The 17,575-nt window shown below is 35.0% G+C and overlaps 1 protein-coding gene across 2 annotated transcripts; it reads right to left on the bottom strand.

The window, feature by feature from the left end:
• Nucleotides 1-1,051: 1,051 nt before the first annotated feature.
• Nucleotides 1,052-17,560, bottom strand: LOC135680961 (PAX-interacting protein 1). Of its 2 annotated transcripts, XM_089113663.1 has the most exons (24): nucleotides 17,426-17,560; nucleotides 15,756-15,890; nucleotides 15,259-15,302; nucleotides 14,818-14,881; nucleotides 13,650-13,763; nucleotides 12,670-13,129; nucleotides 12,181-12,269; nucleotides 11,437-11,532; nucleotides 10,635-10,772; nucleotides 10,239-10,360; nucleotides 10,065-10,147; nucleotides 9,206-9,304; nucleotides 8,706-8,737; nucleotides 7,916-7,975; nucleotides 7,574-7,611; nucleotides 6,862-6,946; nucleotides 6,353-6,421; nucleotides 5,753-5,852; nucleotides 5,292-5,392; nucleotides 4,270-4,350; nucleotides 3,952-4,011; nucleotides 3,515-3,590; nucleotides 3,108-3,168; nucleotides 1,052-2,187 (listed from the first exon to the last, which is right to left on the bottom strand). In XM_089113663.1, the coding sequence occupies exons 1-24, from the start codon at nucleotides 17,558-17,560 to the stop codon at nucleotides 2,175-2,177; spliced, it is 2,355 nt and encodes a 784-aa protein (XP_088969789.1). In that variant the 3' UTR covers nucleotides 1,052-2,174. The 2 variants fall into 2 exon arrangements, with proteins under 2 accessions (XP_088969789.1, XP_088969788.1); XM_089113662.1 differs by having other exon boundaries at nucleotides 1,052-3,168.
• Nucleotides 17,561-17,575: the final 15 nt, after the last annotated feature.

Genomic DNA, 17,575 nt, shown 5'->3' with positions numbered 1-17,575 from the left:
CATCATACTATACAACCTTGGGAAACTTTACCCAACAGGACTACAACACCACTTTAAATGAGACCTACCATAAACTTCCTCCATAGTCCTCCTCTTTTTTCATGCTCATAGAATTTACAAAACACTGCTACAAATACAGTACTATACAGTACATGCAGTACAAATACAAATATACACTCTTTTTTTATAAGAACCAGTAAATTTAAGTTCAGGCTGACTGTTCTTAATTTTTCGAAAATCTGAGGCTGGATTGTTCTTAATTTGTTCTTAAATTAAGAGCAGTGCTATTGCTAGCTTTTTCGCTCTAAGGAGGTTAGGCCTCATTTGTCAACAAAGTGAGTGAGACAGCCTTAATTTGCTGACAAATTTGAATATTCACTGAAAATGCACCCTCACATCGCTAAAAATCCTCGATTTTGAGAAAAAACGTTGTTCAAATTTGCATTTTGCAGAAGCTCAGCCTCAGCTTGTTCTTAATTTGTTCTTAACGTTTGACCAGTTTTGAGGCTCATGTTCTTATAAAAAAGAGTGTAGTTCATAACAACTCTGTGGGCATTCACAATTTTCCAAAGATGATGCAAGGCGAAACAACAAGGGAGGATAAATATATGTCAGGCAAGATACCCAGGAGGGTTGAGTCCTCCTCTAAATAAGAGTTTATAACATTCTTGCCTTTTCTTCTGTTCCATTTATTGGTTCAACAAAAAATAATCGATTTTCGAAACGTTTATGAAGGCGTTCCAGATAATTTTATGTTGAAAATAGAAATAACTTACAGAAAATGTTTCGCTTCTTAACTCACCGAAACTTTTCAAGTTTTCATCGAAATTCACAACAAAATTTGAAAAAAATATGAGCAAAATGTTTTCCACCGAAAATTAATACGCCGAAATTTTTGGCACAGGATCTTTTGGTACTAAGTGTATGAGTACGTCACAGAATGCTCCGCATAAACTGGCTCTTAAAAACAATGCTATATTTCTATGCTTACCCATTGACATAAAGCTCCAAAAAGACATTTATTTGAGAAATTTGCTAGTAAAACAAAAAATTTTCGCTTTTCCACGCTATTTTTGATTTTTTACAACCATAACCCCAATATAAAAAAACAAAACATGCTACAAAAAAGAGTTCACAACACATTAACGCATATAATCGCTATGATAAGAAACGGGGAACGATTCATTTACAGGTTCTTAAGGTATAAACGATGTTAAAACTGGTACTTCAGTTCAAGAGAATAACTAACAGTATTTTGCCAATATACCAGTAAAGTGTATAAATAAATGAGGACCAAAGTCTATTGACTACCAAACGAATACTTGCATTTCTTGGCCTGTTATATGAAAAATTTACAGGTGATAATTGTGATAAGTTGATACGAATTGTCCAGCTCAAATATGGTTAAAATGTTTACAATAGTAATATGGAATGCATACAACAAAAATGGTAATGAAGTAATACATGAAGTAAAAAGAGAAAATTTATGAATTCTGCTTTTGAGGGGCGATGACTTTGGTTTCGTCATAAGAGAAATGATATCGTGAGGGGATTCAATGAAGATAAAATAAATTGCAAAGTATTTCCTTGATGATAACGGAAATTTTGAATTTTCCAAATCGCATTTCATGACAAGTATTTTCTTTAACAAAGTCAGCAACTTAAAAGGGCAGAATTTTTTGGAGCGGTGTTTGAAAAACGCGCATCTTTCAATTAATTGCGTATTGACTGCTCGTAAACATTGATAATTTTTTATGGGGACAAAGAATGACCATAGGTCCCTTGTAATGACATATGTTGACGTGCCCTATGCTACATTGAAAAAAATTGGATTTAGGCCATTCAATATTTTATACAAAATAAAGATATAGAACGCTTAGTTGCGCCCCAAATTTCCATTGTTGCTAGGAAATTTGATTCACTCATCAGTTATAATACAAAACAAGAACAAAAATGATATATCCTATTTCTAATCTTTACCTTTTAAAAAGTAATTAGTTTACTGTAATACTAGACAATTAGTTTTTTTCTATACAAACTGTTTTTTATTAACAAGCGGCTGCAACTGACTTTCATATGAAAATTGTCGCACATGATCCAGAATTAACTTTCGATGCTCCAAATGAACATGAAACTGCGATAAACGCCAGTGGATATGCTACCAAAAACCCAGATTAAAAGCGATGCTTGATAAATGTTAAGGATTGAAAGCACGCAAAAAGCAATTAGACAAAATGCAGGGTACATCCAGAAGCAAATAAATTTTTAGGCCAAAATGTCACGTCATTGATGGTACTCAAGAAAACCAAATCGAAAAACCAAAGGTTAAATCGAAATCTCAATCTATTTTTATTAATTTACTGAAAATCTAAACAATTAGTTTTTCCAAATTGACATTGTCAAATTTATTATGCAACTAAAATCTCGAATGTACCCACATAATGACAATGCTAGTTAGTCCGGATTTATGCCGCTGGGTTTTACCTGAGTTAATTAAACCGGATTGAGCCTAGGTGGGTTTGTTATAAACAGGGCTTCAGAAAACAGAAGGACGTGATTGGCCAACATCAAACCAATCAGGTGCGCCCCTTTCCTGTGAATTTATTTGATTCACAACTTAGTATTAACTACGTCACCACTTAGCAATAAGCCAAAGTCATATGGTCTTACAAGGGTTTGTCAAAATCAATTTTTAGTCATAGATTTAAATTTTTCATCGCTTTATGCTACTCAGATATTTTTGAATGGTAAATTAAAAAAAGGAGGTAAAATTGGAAGTATTTTATGACCGTCTAGAAGGCTATTTTTCTTCATATTCAGTGTATGAAACATAAGGTGGTGATCAAGAATGTTTTTCTTTATTAATATTTTATTTTCTGGTGTGGACTCGGCAACTTTATTTTGTGTTTGTGGGCATCGATTGGTTAAACAAAAGAGTCAACCTCCCATCAATCTTCATATCTAACCATTTTCGAACCGCCACTGGGTGAAAAACGTTAGTTTACCCTTTCGTAATTACGGGACGTTTCAAGGAGTATCGATAAACTTTGAAATTCTCTATCCCTGAAACATCTGAACTATCTAAAAACAGCTACAGGAAAGGATATGATTCCCATTCTAATTCCTGTTTCATGACACCGGATAAAACGAGTTCCACATTGTAGACTTCTGAAACACAAGAAAAAGAAAACATTTCATACTCGTTTTATTCTTTCGCATAAGATTTTGATTTTTGTGAAAACTATTATGTAAAACAAGGCTTTTTACCTAGAAGGGGGAATATTTTCATTGATTTAATGTTAAGCATAAATAAATTCTGGGCAAGAATTTGAATTCCATGTAGGTCTTGAATGACACATACCAAACTTTGCTAGAAAAAGATTTTTCATTCATATAAACTACAAGCCTAATATATGTATTGATTTTTGGTGCTGCTACGATGAAAGTTGACTAAAAGACTACACAATCAGGAATCTCAATACTGCGAATAACTCTTTTCTAAAGTGCAACATACCGTGCCCCTCTTTGTGCAAGGGCTCCCATAAACCCCGGTCTTCTTCACACGTCACAACATAGCTGTTTTCTTTTTTCTGAGAAGAGGAAGATCAAGTCAGAGAACAGATGTAAATATCAACCACACTTCGCAGAAGGAAGTGCTACATCGTATTTACAAATTACCAACAACTTCTTCTGAGGTCATATTATGAAGAAAAGCAAGCAATAAATGATTTAATTACTTAAATTCTTAACTTATATCATCTTCAAGGATTTGGTTCATTTATTCACATTTTGTTATCTTTGTATTAGGAGCATGATAGATCAGTCAAAGAAAACTAAAATTGGTGAATATTTTCTTACGGTTCAGTTCAAACTCTACCGAGATCTATAGAAAAATTTAAAATCTAATAACTAATAAAATATATTGAAAAAATTCGAAATTGCAATAAATACCTTGATTTTACTCTCAAGAAACTGGGCAAATGCAGATTCGCCATCTTTTAGTTCAACCATCTGAAAATATGTTTAAAGAGAAGATTATCAAAGATAAATATTCAGGGTAATTGGGGGCAACAATGCAAAGAACTTTCTAAAATTGATCAATCGTAAACAAAGGGGCGAGTTACAGATCGCTGCCATTCCGCTCCATCTTTTAGAAATTTTGGTAACAAAATTCAAAATAAAATCATTTTTTGAGCTATAGAGAAGATTTTGATGTGACAATGTTATTAAATAAAGAGCTGAAGACTTGGAAAGTGGGAAAGAAAATACCTCGCCTCCTGCACATTCTATAATTTCTTTCATTGGACCGGGAGCCGGTGTTATTTTGGGAGTGACAAAAAATTTGAGACCCTGAAAAGAAACAAGATCAATGTATAGAGATAAGGAATAACAATTATTCTTAAAAACTGAAATCTTTACGCTTTATAAAACTACGCCAGTTACAGAGAAGCACATCTAAGAATTGAAAACTCTTGATGGATATCACATGAAAACTGTCCTCCGATATTTTTGCTCGCATTAAAAGTTTAAGTTTCTAAGATTAAGGCCCCGTTCACACGGGAACGCAATCGTTCCGTTCCATTTTTGTTTCAGTTTCTGGAACGGAAAAGTATACTGTTCACACGGTAACGGAACGATTGCATATCGATTTTTGTTTATGTTCAGACGGGAACGCAATCGTCCCGTTCTGCAATTTGCGCGCCAAATAAGCAAATGATTTTTAATGCGCATGTCCATAATGGAGATAGATTTCATCATTTCGATTTATCTCTGAGCCATCTCTGAATTTTTTAAACATTTTGAATAAATGGAGAATACAAAAGCGCCCCAAAATAAGCAAGCTCGTGGGAAAATTTAAGCCAACTCTAAAAGGAAGGAATTTCAATGTTTGCAGAATGGTGTTGAATCTTTTAAATGGACTGACGGCGAGATTCAGCCCAATGGTGTTTTTGAAATCCTCCATTTTCTTCGCTGAGTTTATTATTGTCACCTTTTCCTTCCCTCAACAACAACACAGACGCATGCGCCAAGGGCAAAACTCATATCGTTCCATTTTCTGGACCAGTTCTGCGCGTTCACACGGGAACGGAACGGAACGATTGCGTACCGTTCCACTTTTCGTATCGCTTATTTTCTCGTTCCACTTTTTGGAACGGAACGATGTCGTTTGAAGCGTTCCCGTGTGAACACAACCCCTGAGCGTTACGCTTTTCGGAACGGATAAGAACGGAGCGGAACGATTGCGTTCCCGTGTGAACGGGGCCTAAAAGGTACAAGAAACTTCTAAGCACCTGAAAAACTTTTCTAGTTCGAGATCTTTGCATCGATACATCAAGTTTAAAACCAAAATATTCTTCGGATTCTGGATCTTTCAAGGAATATTCCGCCTCATCTGAAAATAAATAAAATATCATTCTCCAAGCAACAAAGAAACGAAATTAGTTCCCTTAACTGGTAACGATAACAGCCTGTACTGATTTCAGAAACAACTCAATCCATATAGAAGAGCCCTGTGATGTAAAAGTTTGCTTAGGAAATGCAATATTTAGCTAACTGTTGTGTGCTACTGTAGATAGACATGATCGTTGAAACAATCTGCTACTTAAGACTTCTGCTAGCTCCTAAGAAAGGACATTTGATCGAACAAATTGTCTATGTAATTTTAGAACAAAAAGTTCTACAAACAAAAAGATGTTCGCAAATATATTTCCGTAAATGGAACCTTTTTGCCAGCAAGAGTTAAAAAACATACCTAACAGGGACCCAACTTTGTTGCTCTCCTCGATCCAAGACGGTGTGACAATATGATTTACGACAGAAATGGCTGACAGAAATTTCACTGTCCTAGTGATCTGTTTGATAGAAAAGAACATGGTTTAATTCAATAAAAAGATTGGTGGGGATAGCATTGGTATTTTGAAAGGAGAATAAGCTTCAAATCTCACAATCAAGCAGGAAGAGTTTCTCTGTCGAACTACTGAGCTGTATAGCACCGAGTTTCTGTTTAATATACGAAAACATTCTAACACTGACTACTTTGGTTAGATCCGTAATGACTATGGAAAAAGAGTTAAGCAAATACCAAAAGTTTCTTTTCCACAAAAGAATACGCAGCCTGTAGAATCGGTTTTCTTTCATAGATAGCCCTACTAACTGCCATGTCAAAACATCTCCAGCAAAAGTAATGGGCAAAAGAATCTTTTGAATGAGGGACACATAATGCTTATGGCGAGGCTCGCATTTTTATTGCTTGTCAAAAAGAATCGCAAGACCATGCATATGAAGTTAATAACGAAACCATCTTCTACTTCCCAATCATACTGCGTTATAAGCAATAAAGAGCATTTAATACCTTGGGAGCGATAAGATGTGTACAGTTCTTGACACCTTTGGCGATTTCTCCTTTCATTTTCTTTAACATCTGTTTGGAATAACGAAACATAGATAAAAGGATAATTTTATCAGCATCTCTGCCAAAAATAGTTGAAAGACCACAATTTTCACGTTCTAAAGTTGACAACCCCAAAATTTAACTACCATTCCAAGTTATCAAAGGTGTTGTTATGTTTTCCCCCTCACCCTTCCCCCGTATAATGCTGATTCCCTCATAAGAAGTGTAAATGTGTTAAACCCTTGTTAGATATGTACTGACAAACATGCAATATTGATGTTCAGCAATATTTTAAAGGGGGGGAGGAGGTATTTTAATGGGGGGGAGGAGGTACAGCTTTGAATACAGCAAAGATTTTGTGTAGGTATTTCAACTATTAAGGCAAGGGTGTAATACTTAAGAGAACAGCTATTACTGATATGGATCTACAGCGAATAAAAAGAATAACAAAAGGGAAAATGAATAATAACCTGCGTGTAAGTATTAACTGCAGGGCCAGTTAATCCAGTAAACAGAACAAATGCTTGTGGTTTTTCTTCTGTAGATTCTGTTTTCCTGTGAGATAAAGCCATAACGATGATATCACGAAGCAGCAAGGCATATGTAGATTAAGGCGGAGATAGTCCTCTTTTGATAAGTGTTTTGAAACATGTGTACATAAGGACAAATATTAGATTCCTGTAGCTGGAGAGTATTAAAATTTAAAACAAAACCAGTGAAACAAAGTGTCTTCATTCTTTTTTCTCATTTCAATCTCTGCACAAGACCACTCTACTTCTTTGAAAAACACAGCTACGTTTTCTTTGCACGATGCTTGAAGTTTTAAATAACAATTTCAAAACACATGCTAGTCAAATGTCATTATGTCAATATTCTAGATGGCGATTCTAAAACTAGAGGAACATCCCCACTGCTGGTGGTTCGAACAAGAACGGCCCCCTTTTTAGACCAAAAACCTGGAAATGGGTAGCAATTACTGCCAAAAAGACTGCAAAGTAGGGACACTTGGGTCATGTTGTTGGTGACTACGTAGGCCTTTCGCAAGAAGGGCACGAGAACGGTCAGTGACTGAGAAAAACAATTCACAAAGGCAAAATTACTGAGGTTACAGTTGTTTGTTCATTCAGTTTATTGCAGAATATTTCTGAGCGAAATTTTCAAAGATAAAGAGCTGCGGCTAACCTCTGCTTTGAAGCCGGGTCTTGAGTCATAACTATAGCCTGCAGGAAAAAAGCTGTCATAACAAAAAATATATAATTATTCTGAAACATCTTATCAATTGATGCAATGAGGAAACATACAGGAAATTTTCTTAGAAGTAAAAGAGGGCGCCAAATTAAAAAAAGATGCTATAAACTAGTAGATGCAAAGTGCATCACATTGCTGTAGCTCAAAACTACATCAAACATTTCATAACCCTTATAATCTTTATATCCTTAAGAATTTTCGTTGTACGCAAAATCTAGTAAGCTATATATTTCAAAATTTTTGACAATCAAGAAAAACAACTCATTTATATTATACCTCAGTTGTATCTGGCTGTTTTCTTTTCTTGGATTTGGACGTGTCATCATCCGCAACAGCCTAGCAGTTTGAAATAAAATATTTTAATTCCACCTGGCAAAACCATCTATCTAAACATTAATAGCTGGAGGAATGAATACGCGAAGAAAAAAATTATGAAAAACTAAGATCATTTATGGTGCCATAGGTCCTTTTAATATTATGTCGTAATCAGATGGTTACTGGCCAACAACAGAAGTAAATAGAATAATAAATTCGTATTCAGGAGTCATATTCTCAAGATCCTTGTGCCATGAATTAAGAAGCCTTATTTATTCTCATAATAACGATAAATTTAAGTAAATTGTACCAGGAAACAATTTTTTAAAATAAATAACGACGCTTCGAGCATAGCCTGTATGACTTGATAACGGGCTTACTCGAAACGTCGTTTTAACTTAAAAAAATTTTTTCCTGGTACAATTTACTTACATTCATCGTTATTATAGCATTATATTGTACCGCACGCAATCTAGTATATTTATGGAATCCTTATTTATTCTCCATGCTCTAAGCCAAGGCTTGGTCGCCATAGATACACAGACTCATGTGGACATGACGTCACAGGTAATTTCGGTTTTTAACGCTCTAAAGGAACTTTTAAGTATCAGAGAAAGTCAAATTTCCAGTTGAAAGTTAAAACAGTAATCAGCTAGGTAAGTTAAAAGCTCGTTATAACAAATCTGCATTAGTGCATGATGGCTAAAATTAATTTAAAAAACTTCTGTTTGCTTCATAAAGAGATACCTACATCCGTTTTCTCTTGAGGTTCCTTCCAAGCAGCTAAAATAAACATACCATCCTTTATGCACCGGCATTTCAAAATGGCAAACAATTATCATAAACCTTGCTTGGAAGTCGTTTGTTTATTGAGCACACAAGAGGAAATGAAAAATGTCTGTGACAAATTTGAATTCTCAAGAAATAAGTAACATTTTCTAAAGAATAAAAATACAACATTTTCTTCTCAAGCAAAATTCGGCTGTCAGGAAACCCTATTTTTTATAAACCAATTCAGATAGAATACAGACATATAACATAACTATACTCTAAAACAATATCTACTCTAAAATAATAACTAGAAAACCCTCTAAGCATATTAAGAAAACTTATGGCCAGCCACAAATTCTTGACAGAATTGCTTGAAAATATATCGAAGAGTAGTATCAGAGAATATCATTCTAAGCTATAGTTTTGAAGTATTCAGTGAATATATTACTGATAGTATCATCGATACAGGAAATATTATACCCATGATTTCCTTTGCATATTCTTCATTCAAGATTAGCTCGTCTGCTTCACCAAGCTTAGTGTAGCGCGCAAGGCCAGTACTTGGAAACACCTGGCCAGCTATAGAAATAGAAGGAGTAAATATCATTGTTTCTTTTCAGAAGAGGGATTATATGAGATAAGACTGTGCACGGATGATAGTGGCTGGAATCTGACATCTCGATAACTTTCTATGCGTAATCTTGCAATGACTTCTGTAATTCAAATAATCATATATTCTTTGCCTAATCTTGATGAAGATTGGGGCGATTATGGTTATCCGACACATTAATTCTCGTAATCGTATATGAACTTTGAAGGAATCTGTTTAGTTTTGAGTAATCGTGTACTGTTCACAAAATCTTAATGGATTTTTTAACAATAACGAGCAATCGCACACAATCTATGAAGTTTCGTGTAATTTCATACTTCATAAGTAATCCTAATGGTTAATCCAACGCAAACTTCTAATTTCTATGTTATCTAAACTCGATGGAAATCTCTTCATGATTGCTGATAATAATCTCCAGTTGGAAACAACTTCAGCCCTAGGCCATAAAACACGCATAAACATGAAACATAAATATTAGACAAATTCAATATGATTAACTCTCAAAGCCCTGACAAAACCAACATCTACGTTGATGTCTGGTGTTTTTCAAGGTATCCGTTTGTAACTTTCTACTCATGGCCTGCCAGGTGTGGCCTTAGACGTGTTATTCTGAATAAGCCATTATCAAACAAGCCCGCTCTCAGCTTGACCAAAGCTTCTTAAGGAAACAATGTTACTCGATAACTGAAAATAGCAAGGAGTGTTTTGCTACAAATAAATTATAATTACCTTGCAGCATATCGCCAAGCCATTTTGCGTTAACAACACTGACACCCCATTCCAATGCTTTTTCGTATTTCCGTCCCTCAGGCCTAGAGCAAACAAAAAAATACCATCACCACAAAATTTTTCTTTACAAAAGACCAAGAAATAAACGATCGAAAAATTCAACAAAATACTAACTTTTTGCAAACTAAATGGCTATGTGCTTGCGTAAAATATCCAGTGTAATTGGCGCCCAAAATCGAAATCATATTTTTCACAAGAAATCTTTCTGCACCAGTATAACCACTAACAGTCACGATCTGCAAAAAATTATCAAAAAATAGAATACATTGGTTTCTAGCATAATCATGTTTATCTTTCATTGCCTTTTAGAAAGTTTTTTGTAACAATAAAACTCAATTTACCAAGTTTTGGTAAACATTACAACACAGGGTCTTCTTTTTTAGAAACTGACACTGAAGGTTGCTTTAGCTAGTTACAAAAGCAATAGCAAATAGACTGCATGACAAAATGAAATCTCAATAATATACAAAAAATTGAGGCAAAATAAAAAAGTACAATGGAATGGCTTACCATGTCTTTACAACCAGATACAGAAGAGCTGAAGGGGACAGGAATATGCAGTGGGTAACAAGGAGTGAAAAATTCACTTTTGACTAAAACCTCGTTAAGCCAATGCGCTGTAGCGATTTTTTTGCCATCAGCCAGGGCCTGTAAAAATAATGAACGTCAAATTCCTTTAAGACATTACAAAAAAAGTTGTCAACAAACTTCGATTCTCATTATAGTTTTGTTTCCACTCTAAGATGCAATTAAAACTGCAATGTAGAGTTCTTGATACAAACAAAAATGAAATAATGAAATCGAATATAACTAGGCATGTTTAATGGCAATCAAGAGATACTAAATAGGCTTAAGCCATCTATCAATCAATATTAGCCAATCAAAAACCGTGTGAGTGGTATCACGCCTACTGATTGGCTAACTGTTGATTGACAGAGGCCTTAAGCCACTTTAGTATCTGTTGGTCGCCTTTAAAAAATGTCAATTGATACCAAAAGTTTCTAGGATACTATCTTCCGTTTCATTATACAGATATCCTTACTTTCATTTATTCAATGTCCCAGACTTTCGAACCCAAAACATTATCACTTACAATAAGTACAACACTGTTGCAATTGTAAAAACACCTTCATGCAACAGACACAAAACATTTGTACAAGTTGAAAAGCGTCGAAAGCATGCCTAAATTTGTAATGTCATAAAGGAATTTGACAAAAGCATGCTTAAATTAGAGTTTAAAAAGACTAAACTTTGCCTTGCACCCTTTTGTTTACTCGGTTATAATGTTAAAAGGAATCGTTAAGAAATATACCTTCTTGCAAAGCTCTCCTTGCTGATGAAGACACAACACGTGAGTAGAACGTTTTGAATACGTATCTTCAACTTCTCCACCATGTTTCGTAATCACCTGTGAGAGTAAGTACATTCAGATACATCGAAAATATTAACAAAAGATTCTACATGAAAAAAAATTCGAGACGACAAACCAACAGTGCCATACATGGAGCTCCCTTATAGGATAAAAAACAACGAAACCCAGTTTTTATAAAGACAAGGGAATCCACTGTTGTTGTCCTTTGAAACACTAGTACAAAAGTAATCAAAATTGCTCTAACTGCTATGCTAAGAAGCTGGTAGCTTATAGCTTTTGCCCACTTGTAACCCTAGACATTGCATGAAACAGAATCTAAACTTATTCCCTATAAATCTTAACTCAATAAACGAAATAAGCAATTTCACGAATTGACAAAATGTCCATAGGCATAGAAAAGTAAATAAGGATGCGGATCTTTTGTATCATAACTGCAATTCTTCGTAAATGTATGAGGGAAATTTCTGCTTAACGTCAAGTTAGCAGGGTTTTAATTTTCCCCTAAAATCCATTGAATTCTATTTCTAAAATCATTTTCCAGCATTTTCAAAATACACTAAGTGTATTACTAAATACTTTGGAGCAAAAACTGAAATACTTTGAAATTTCATATCAATAAGTGTTTTTCTATAAATCTTAATTGTTTAAACGAAAGAAGTAAAAAAGTAGTGAATGAATACGTACATCGAGCCAAATTTTGAAGGTCTCTTCTGGTAGCCTTTCCATGTAGTCTCCAAAGACAAACACACATCCCTTCAAAATGTCAGGGTTTCCTAAAAGCACATCAGAATAAAGGATGACAATCATAAACAGGGGCGTACCTACTGGAGGAGGGGGGGGGGGGGGCGTTACACTTTTAGAAAGTTGGTCGGTAAATTTTACGGATGGTCGGTAGATACGTATCTTGACTTTATATAGTAAATTGGTGTGCATACATTGACTAGCAAGAGTTGAGTTTTGGTCGGTAAATTCACCCGTTTACACCCCCCGCCCTACTCCAAATCGTCAAGGTACGCCCCTGTTCATAAGGCATAAAGTACATAAATCTTACTAATTCAAATAACAGCGATCACAGTTTTCTTGCTAAAGCAACGTAAAGCTCTGAATACATTGCTCAATATAGAGTATCGAAAAAATTTTTGCCAACAACAAATGCGTTTACTAAAAACTTACTTTCTGCAACAGCGGCAGTTACGGAGCTACCGACGATACCCGTCGTTGTCGAATCAGCTGCAGTTTTTGTTCCAACATCTGGTTTGTCTTTGTTCGCTCTCTCTGCTTGCATTCCGCCATTACCGGCTTGCCTCGATTCTAAATCATCGCCTTCAGATGCAGGTGAGCTTGGGAGCTGTTTCTTTGGCGATAAAACTTTAACTGCACTGCCTTGAGTAACTGTTGGTGTTACTGGGGTTAAAAGAGTCGATGGGGTCCCGTCATTCATTTTAGGGGTGGCGATATTCCTGGCAGGGGATGCTTCTCCTGGTTTCGTCGATTCGGGCGTCTTGGGCGCTTCCTCTAGCGGGAAGTATTCGCTCTCATCCAGGGTTGTTCCCGCCTTTATGCAGCCCAATATCCAGTCGGGTGTTACGACCTTGAGTTGTTCTGGCTTTTGTGAAGCGAATTCAAATTTCCTCTATGAAAAATTAGATTTCACAACGTCATCCTACGTTCCTAAGATAAAACTGCACTCACTGTATAAAACCTGAGAAAACAGTCCTTAATTTGAAGCTATTTAGCAAATGGTTAAATATGCAGTCTTAGCTATGCTTACATCATATTACTGGTTGCCAGGAGCGGGGGGAGGTGGGGGCAACTTCTGGAATTTGGAGGTATCTTCAACAAGTACTATAACAGTGATCTTTGCTTTTCAAAAGAAGAAAATTAATTTTTTCCTTTACATCGCATTTCCTTTACATTTTCCTTTACAAGACTTAAATGGAATGTATTAGCGTTTGAGAACAATGCAAGAAAACTATTGGTAAATAAGGGAAAATAAAACTTGCTGCTGATGTTTAAATCACGTGGTTTAGTTGTGTTTTCCTTTGCATCTTAAAGAAGACACCTAGATGCACAACACGTGGCACTTCACGGCACGTTTATAAATATAATAGTTAGCGATATCTCTTTCGAAAAAGTTGCTTTCATAGACTTACACCCGAAGCTTTGCCTGTTACCAGATGAGTACACTTGCCATTCAGATTGGGCTGACAAACTCCGCCATGATAGGTGATCATAGCCCACAATGCATCTCTGTCATTCTTTGGTATCTGAAAGTAGCATTGAAACAATAAGCAACAAAAGCATATTAAACTTAAAAACAAAACAAATCAAATGATAACAACATACTCCCTAAGAGATATTGTTGAAGGTAAAGATCTGCCATGAACAGGCCTTTTCGTTTGACGCGAGCGATCACTCGCGATCGTGTCAGAACTCGCGCAAACCCAACCCACGAGCGTTTGTTCGCTCGCGCAAAACGGTTAATCGTGAAAGTAAACGTTTCATCAATTAACACATTTCCAGTCATCTTTTGCAACCCAAGCAAGTGACATAGACGAAACAAAGCTGGTATATCGAAACACAGGAAATATAAGTAAGCTGACTTACATATATTCATAATATAACTAAGCTGACTTACACATCCCAACGAAAAAATGCATTTAAAAATCAATTCCACAGCGAATGTTTAGGGGCACTTTAGGTACTTAGTATTTGAACTACAAAAGCACTTAGGACATTTTCTGGGCAGTAAAAGCGTTTTTAAAAAGGTTTTGCGGTCATCTGGCAATAACGTCTTTATGACACTCGTGATGTACATAAAGTTTATAAACGAAGAACACTTATAAAGGGAATTTAGTTTTTTTGGAGTTCATAACAGATCATCGTAACAGTTCTTTTTCATTTGATGTTACCTTAAACAAAAGGGTACCTTATAACAAGAACAATTTTTTCACTATCAGAGTGACCTCTCAAGAAAAATAATTTACGCGAGAGATGGGCCCCTCGTGTGGACTATTTCTCACGAAAAGACCTGCATGATGTAAATGGAATTGCTACAAAGTGTCACCGGACACTGAACAACAATAACAAAAAAAAGAATACAGTGTTTCTTCAATATTCAGCTATATCTTCGTTTTCGAAAAATTCTAAGTTTAAGTTTGTGAAATTTGGACAAATCCAGCTTGTTGTCATAAACAAAACTGAATAGAAAACGGTAAACAAAACAGAAACTTGTGGTACATACACACCAAAGTAAACATTAATGCTGTCAGGTTATTATATATTCCTTGTAACTTAATAAATGACAATAACATAACATACCTGTGATAAGCAGATTGTCAAACCAGAAAACAGCAAATCAGTTTCAGGGGAAAATGGTTTTGATCTTACGTAGGTTAAGAAAAATTGCACAAAAAAGCAAACATCAACAAATTTCTTAGATTTTTGCTAATTGTTAGGTTTCTGGGATTTAATCATTTGTTTGAGTATGTGAAACTAACCATTCAGTCACCCCCCTCCATTCAGTCATTCAGTCTTTGTTCTGAGTTCTATCTTTTGTATTGAAACTCATTGCAAGATTCACAGAATCCGGCAGACAGTTTATCCTGTGGTTTTTCCTTCTCACACATAATAAATTAGCCTTTGTACTTAGACAACTCAAAATAACATAACTTATGCATTAGCTGATGCAATTTTCATATCTAGTAAAAATAAACAAGATTGGAAAAAGGGTAATATGCTTCAGGCAGTTGAGAAAGATACGGTAGCAATGTATCACACTTGATGCATGCATGGACCCATGTATCCTAAAATAAAAACAAGATGCATAACTAACATGAAAAGCTATCTTTCTTTGAACTCCTAACATAGGTAATGAAACAGTTCTTCCTCCAGATATGCTTCCCCAAATAATATTCAACTTCATTTTTCCACTTCCAGCTTCTTTTCCTTTGGCTTTTTCATTTAGTTCTATTTCTAATACTTTATATGATTCTTCAATTCTTTGTCTTTTGTTTATATCATCCGTTGTTAACTTGTCATGTCACTAAAAACTAAATTAGCCTCTAAATTCAAAAGTATCAGGCTGACAGAGTGCTAACATTTATCCACCCTTTGCCTGGTGTTTAAGCTCTATGTATCTTTGATTGTTTTATACTTAAAGGCAAAAAAACATTTTAATGTTATGAAAAAATATTGCCAACATAAAATAAAAGCAAAGGAAACAAGAGAAATTTAAAAATAACTTAGATATATTGTACCTTAACAATATCAAGTTTGGCATCCTTGGCTTGCTCATATTCAGGAAAGCTGATGGTATCAGTTATCACATGGGTAACCAACTCACTTATGTAGAATTCTCTTTTTGCACCACACTGCTTGAGAAGGTTCTTCACCTTGATGAGTAAAATTTTTGAATGCAGTTAGATAAAGTCAATTAAATTAAAACAAACTGAATTTACTACAATTGTAAACTAGCCACAAACTCAGAGGAAATAAATCAACATCTAGAAAACATGTGACCAAAAAAAATCCATTCCTAACATTTAAAGTGGAAACCTTCTCTTTTAGAAATTTTCATATGGACAAGAAACTGCCTTCATGGATGGGCTCAGGAGGGTGATTGCTACCCCAAGGGTTTTTTCAGTCCATGCAGTTTTTGATTACTTCATTTGAATGGCTGGTAGTTGCATGTTTGTTTGCCTCACAAGCATTTGATTTTCTGTGAAAATTTCTCCTTTTTATGATACACTTTTGCAAGGGCAGGCATTAAATTGCCTTGTGTCAAAAATTGCCTTGGACCAGTGATAAGATTTTTCCAAGGACTGCTGTATTTTGAAGGAAAATGTTGTCTCCATCATGCATAATGTATTCAATAAATTCATTGCATTATATGTACCTTTCTTATCAAGCATCACTTTTCCAGGTTTTTGGATTTTTTTATCATTGTTGATTTCCAATTGATATGGACAAGCTTATTTTGAATTACAAGAAATATAGTTTCCATGGTGGCTTTTTAACTGCAGTTGGTTTTATAAAGAATATTTTGAGTTTCAATCTACTTTCATTTTCTTCCAAGAGAGGTCTCAAATTGAAAAACATCTGTTAAAAATATGTAGGAGACTTGGTTCAGTTTCTGAAAAAGGTTGTGATCAATTTATGAATCATTCTTTAATGACTTTCAATCTTCTTTGTCTAAAAAGTGTGTACACAGAGAACAAATAAATGTCTAAGTTTTGAAAAATTCCTGTTATATTTTTTCATTTTCATGCTTATTATGGGCTCTTCTGATAAATTTATTAAAAATAGAAAACAAAAACAGAAACAGATCATCTGTTGCACCGAAAGTAGCCAGCAGAGCTTTCCTTAATCAACTTTATCTGATTTTGAGAATCTCAATAAAAATGAAGGGTTTACAATTAACAGTTTGTGGCGTAATATAGGCAAATAAAAACCATATTTCAGTCTAGGCCGCTAATTGCTATCGTGGCTGTGTTGAGTAAGGCCAGACAACAATCTCTGTGTTTTGCAAAGAGAACATGAATTCTGGTATACATTTTGCATGTACTTCTATATGACATTTTGCAGCAGAAGACAATAACTTTTTAAAAACTTCTATTAGGTTAGAATCCTGAATAAACACTTAAGGGAACATAACGTAAACAAGAATAAGTACTATGAGACTAAGATTAGTCACGCGAAACTACGTAAACGTAAGAAGCTATTTTAAAAATAATTTATTCTCAATATCAAAACATCTGCGCATATAAGATGTCTTCGCTTCTGTAATATTGCGCAGATTCCAATTTTAAAAGTGAATTTGCGGATCATTTTAGAACCATGCAGTGTGGAAATAGGAGAGCAAGGTAAATACTACACCCTGGAGAAAAATAAAAAAACAGATGTTCTTGATAACAAAGATCGGCATTACCTCATCATTTGTTTCGTCAACCAGATAGAAAGAGACATCTTTGAATAACGACGACGAAGGGTTGCGTGATCGATCGATCATCGCAACGATCTTGGAAGACTTCGAGGACGCCATTTGCCTTCTCTCAGACAACATGCAAGTGCAACTTCA

This window comes from Rhopilema esculentum, chromosome 18, assembly GCF_057945365.1.
Source record: "Rhopilema esculentum isolate cy_ngs chromosome 18, ASM5794536v1, whole genome shotgun sequence".
Classification (NCBI taxonomy): domain Eukaryota; kingdom Metazoa; phylum Cnidaria; class Scyphozoa; order Rhizostomeae; family Rhizostomatidae; genus Rhopilema; species Rhopilema esculentum.
Note: the sequence above shows the minus strand (reverse complement) of the source record. Positions and strands in the feature narration are given on the sequence as shown.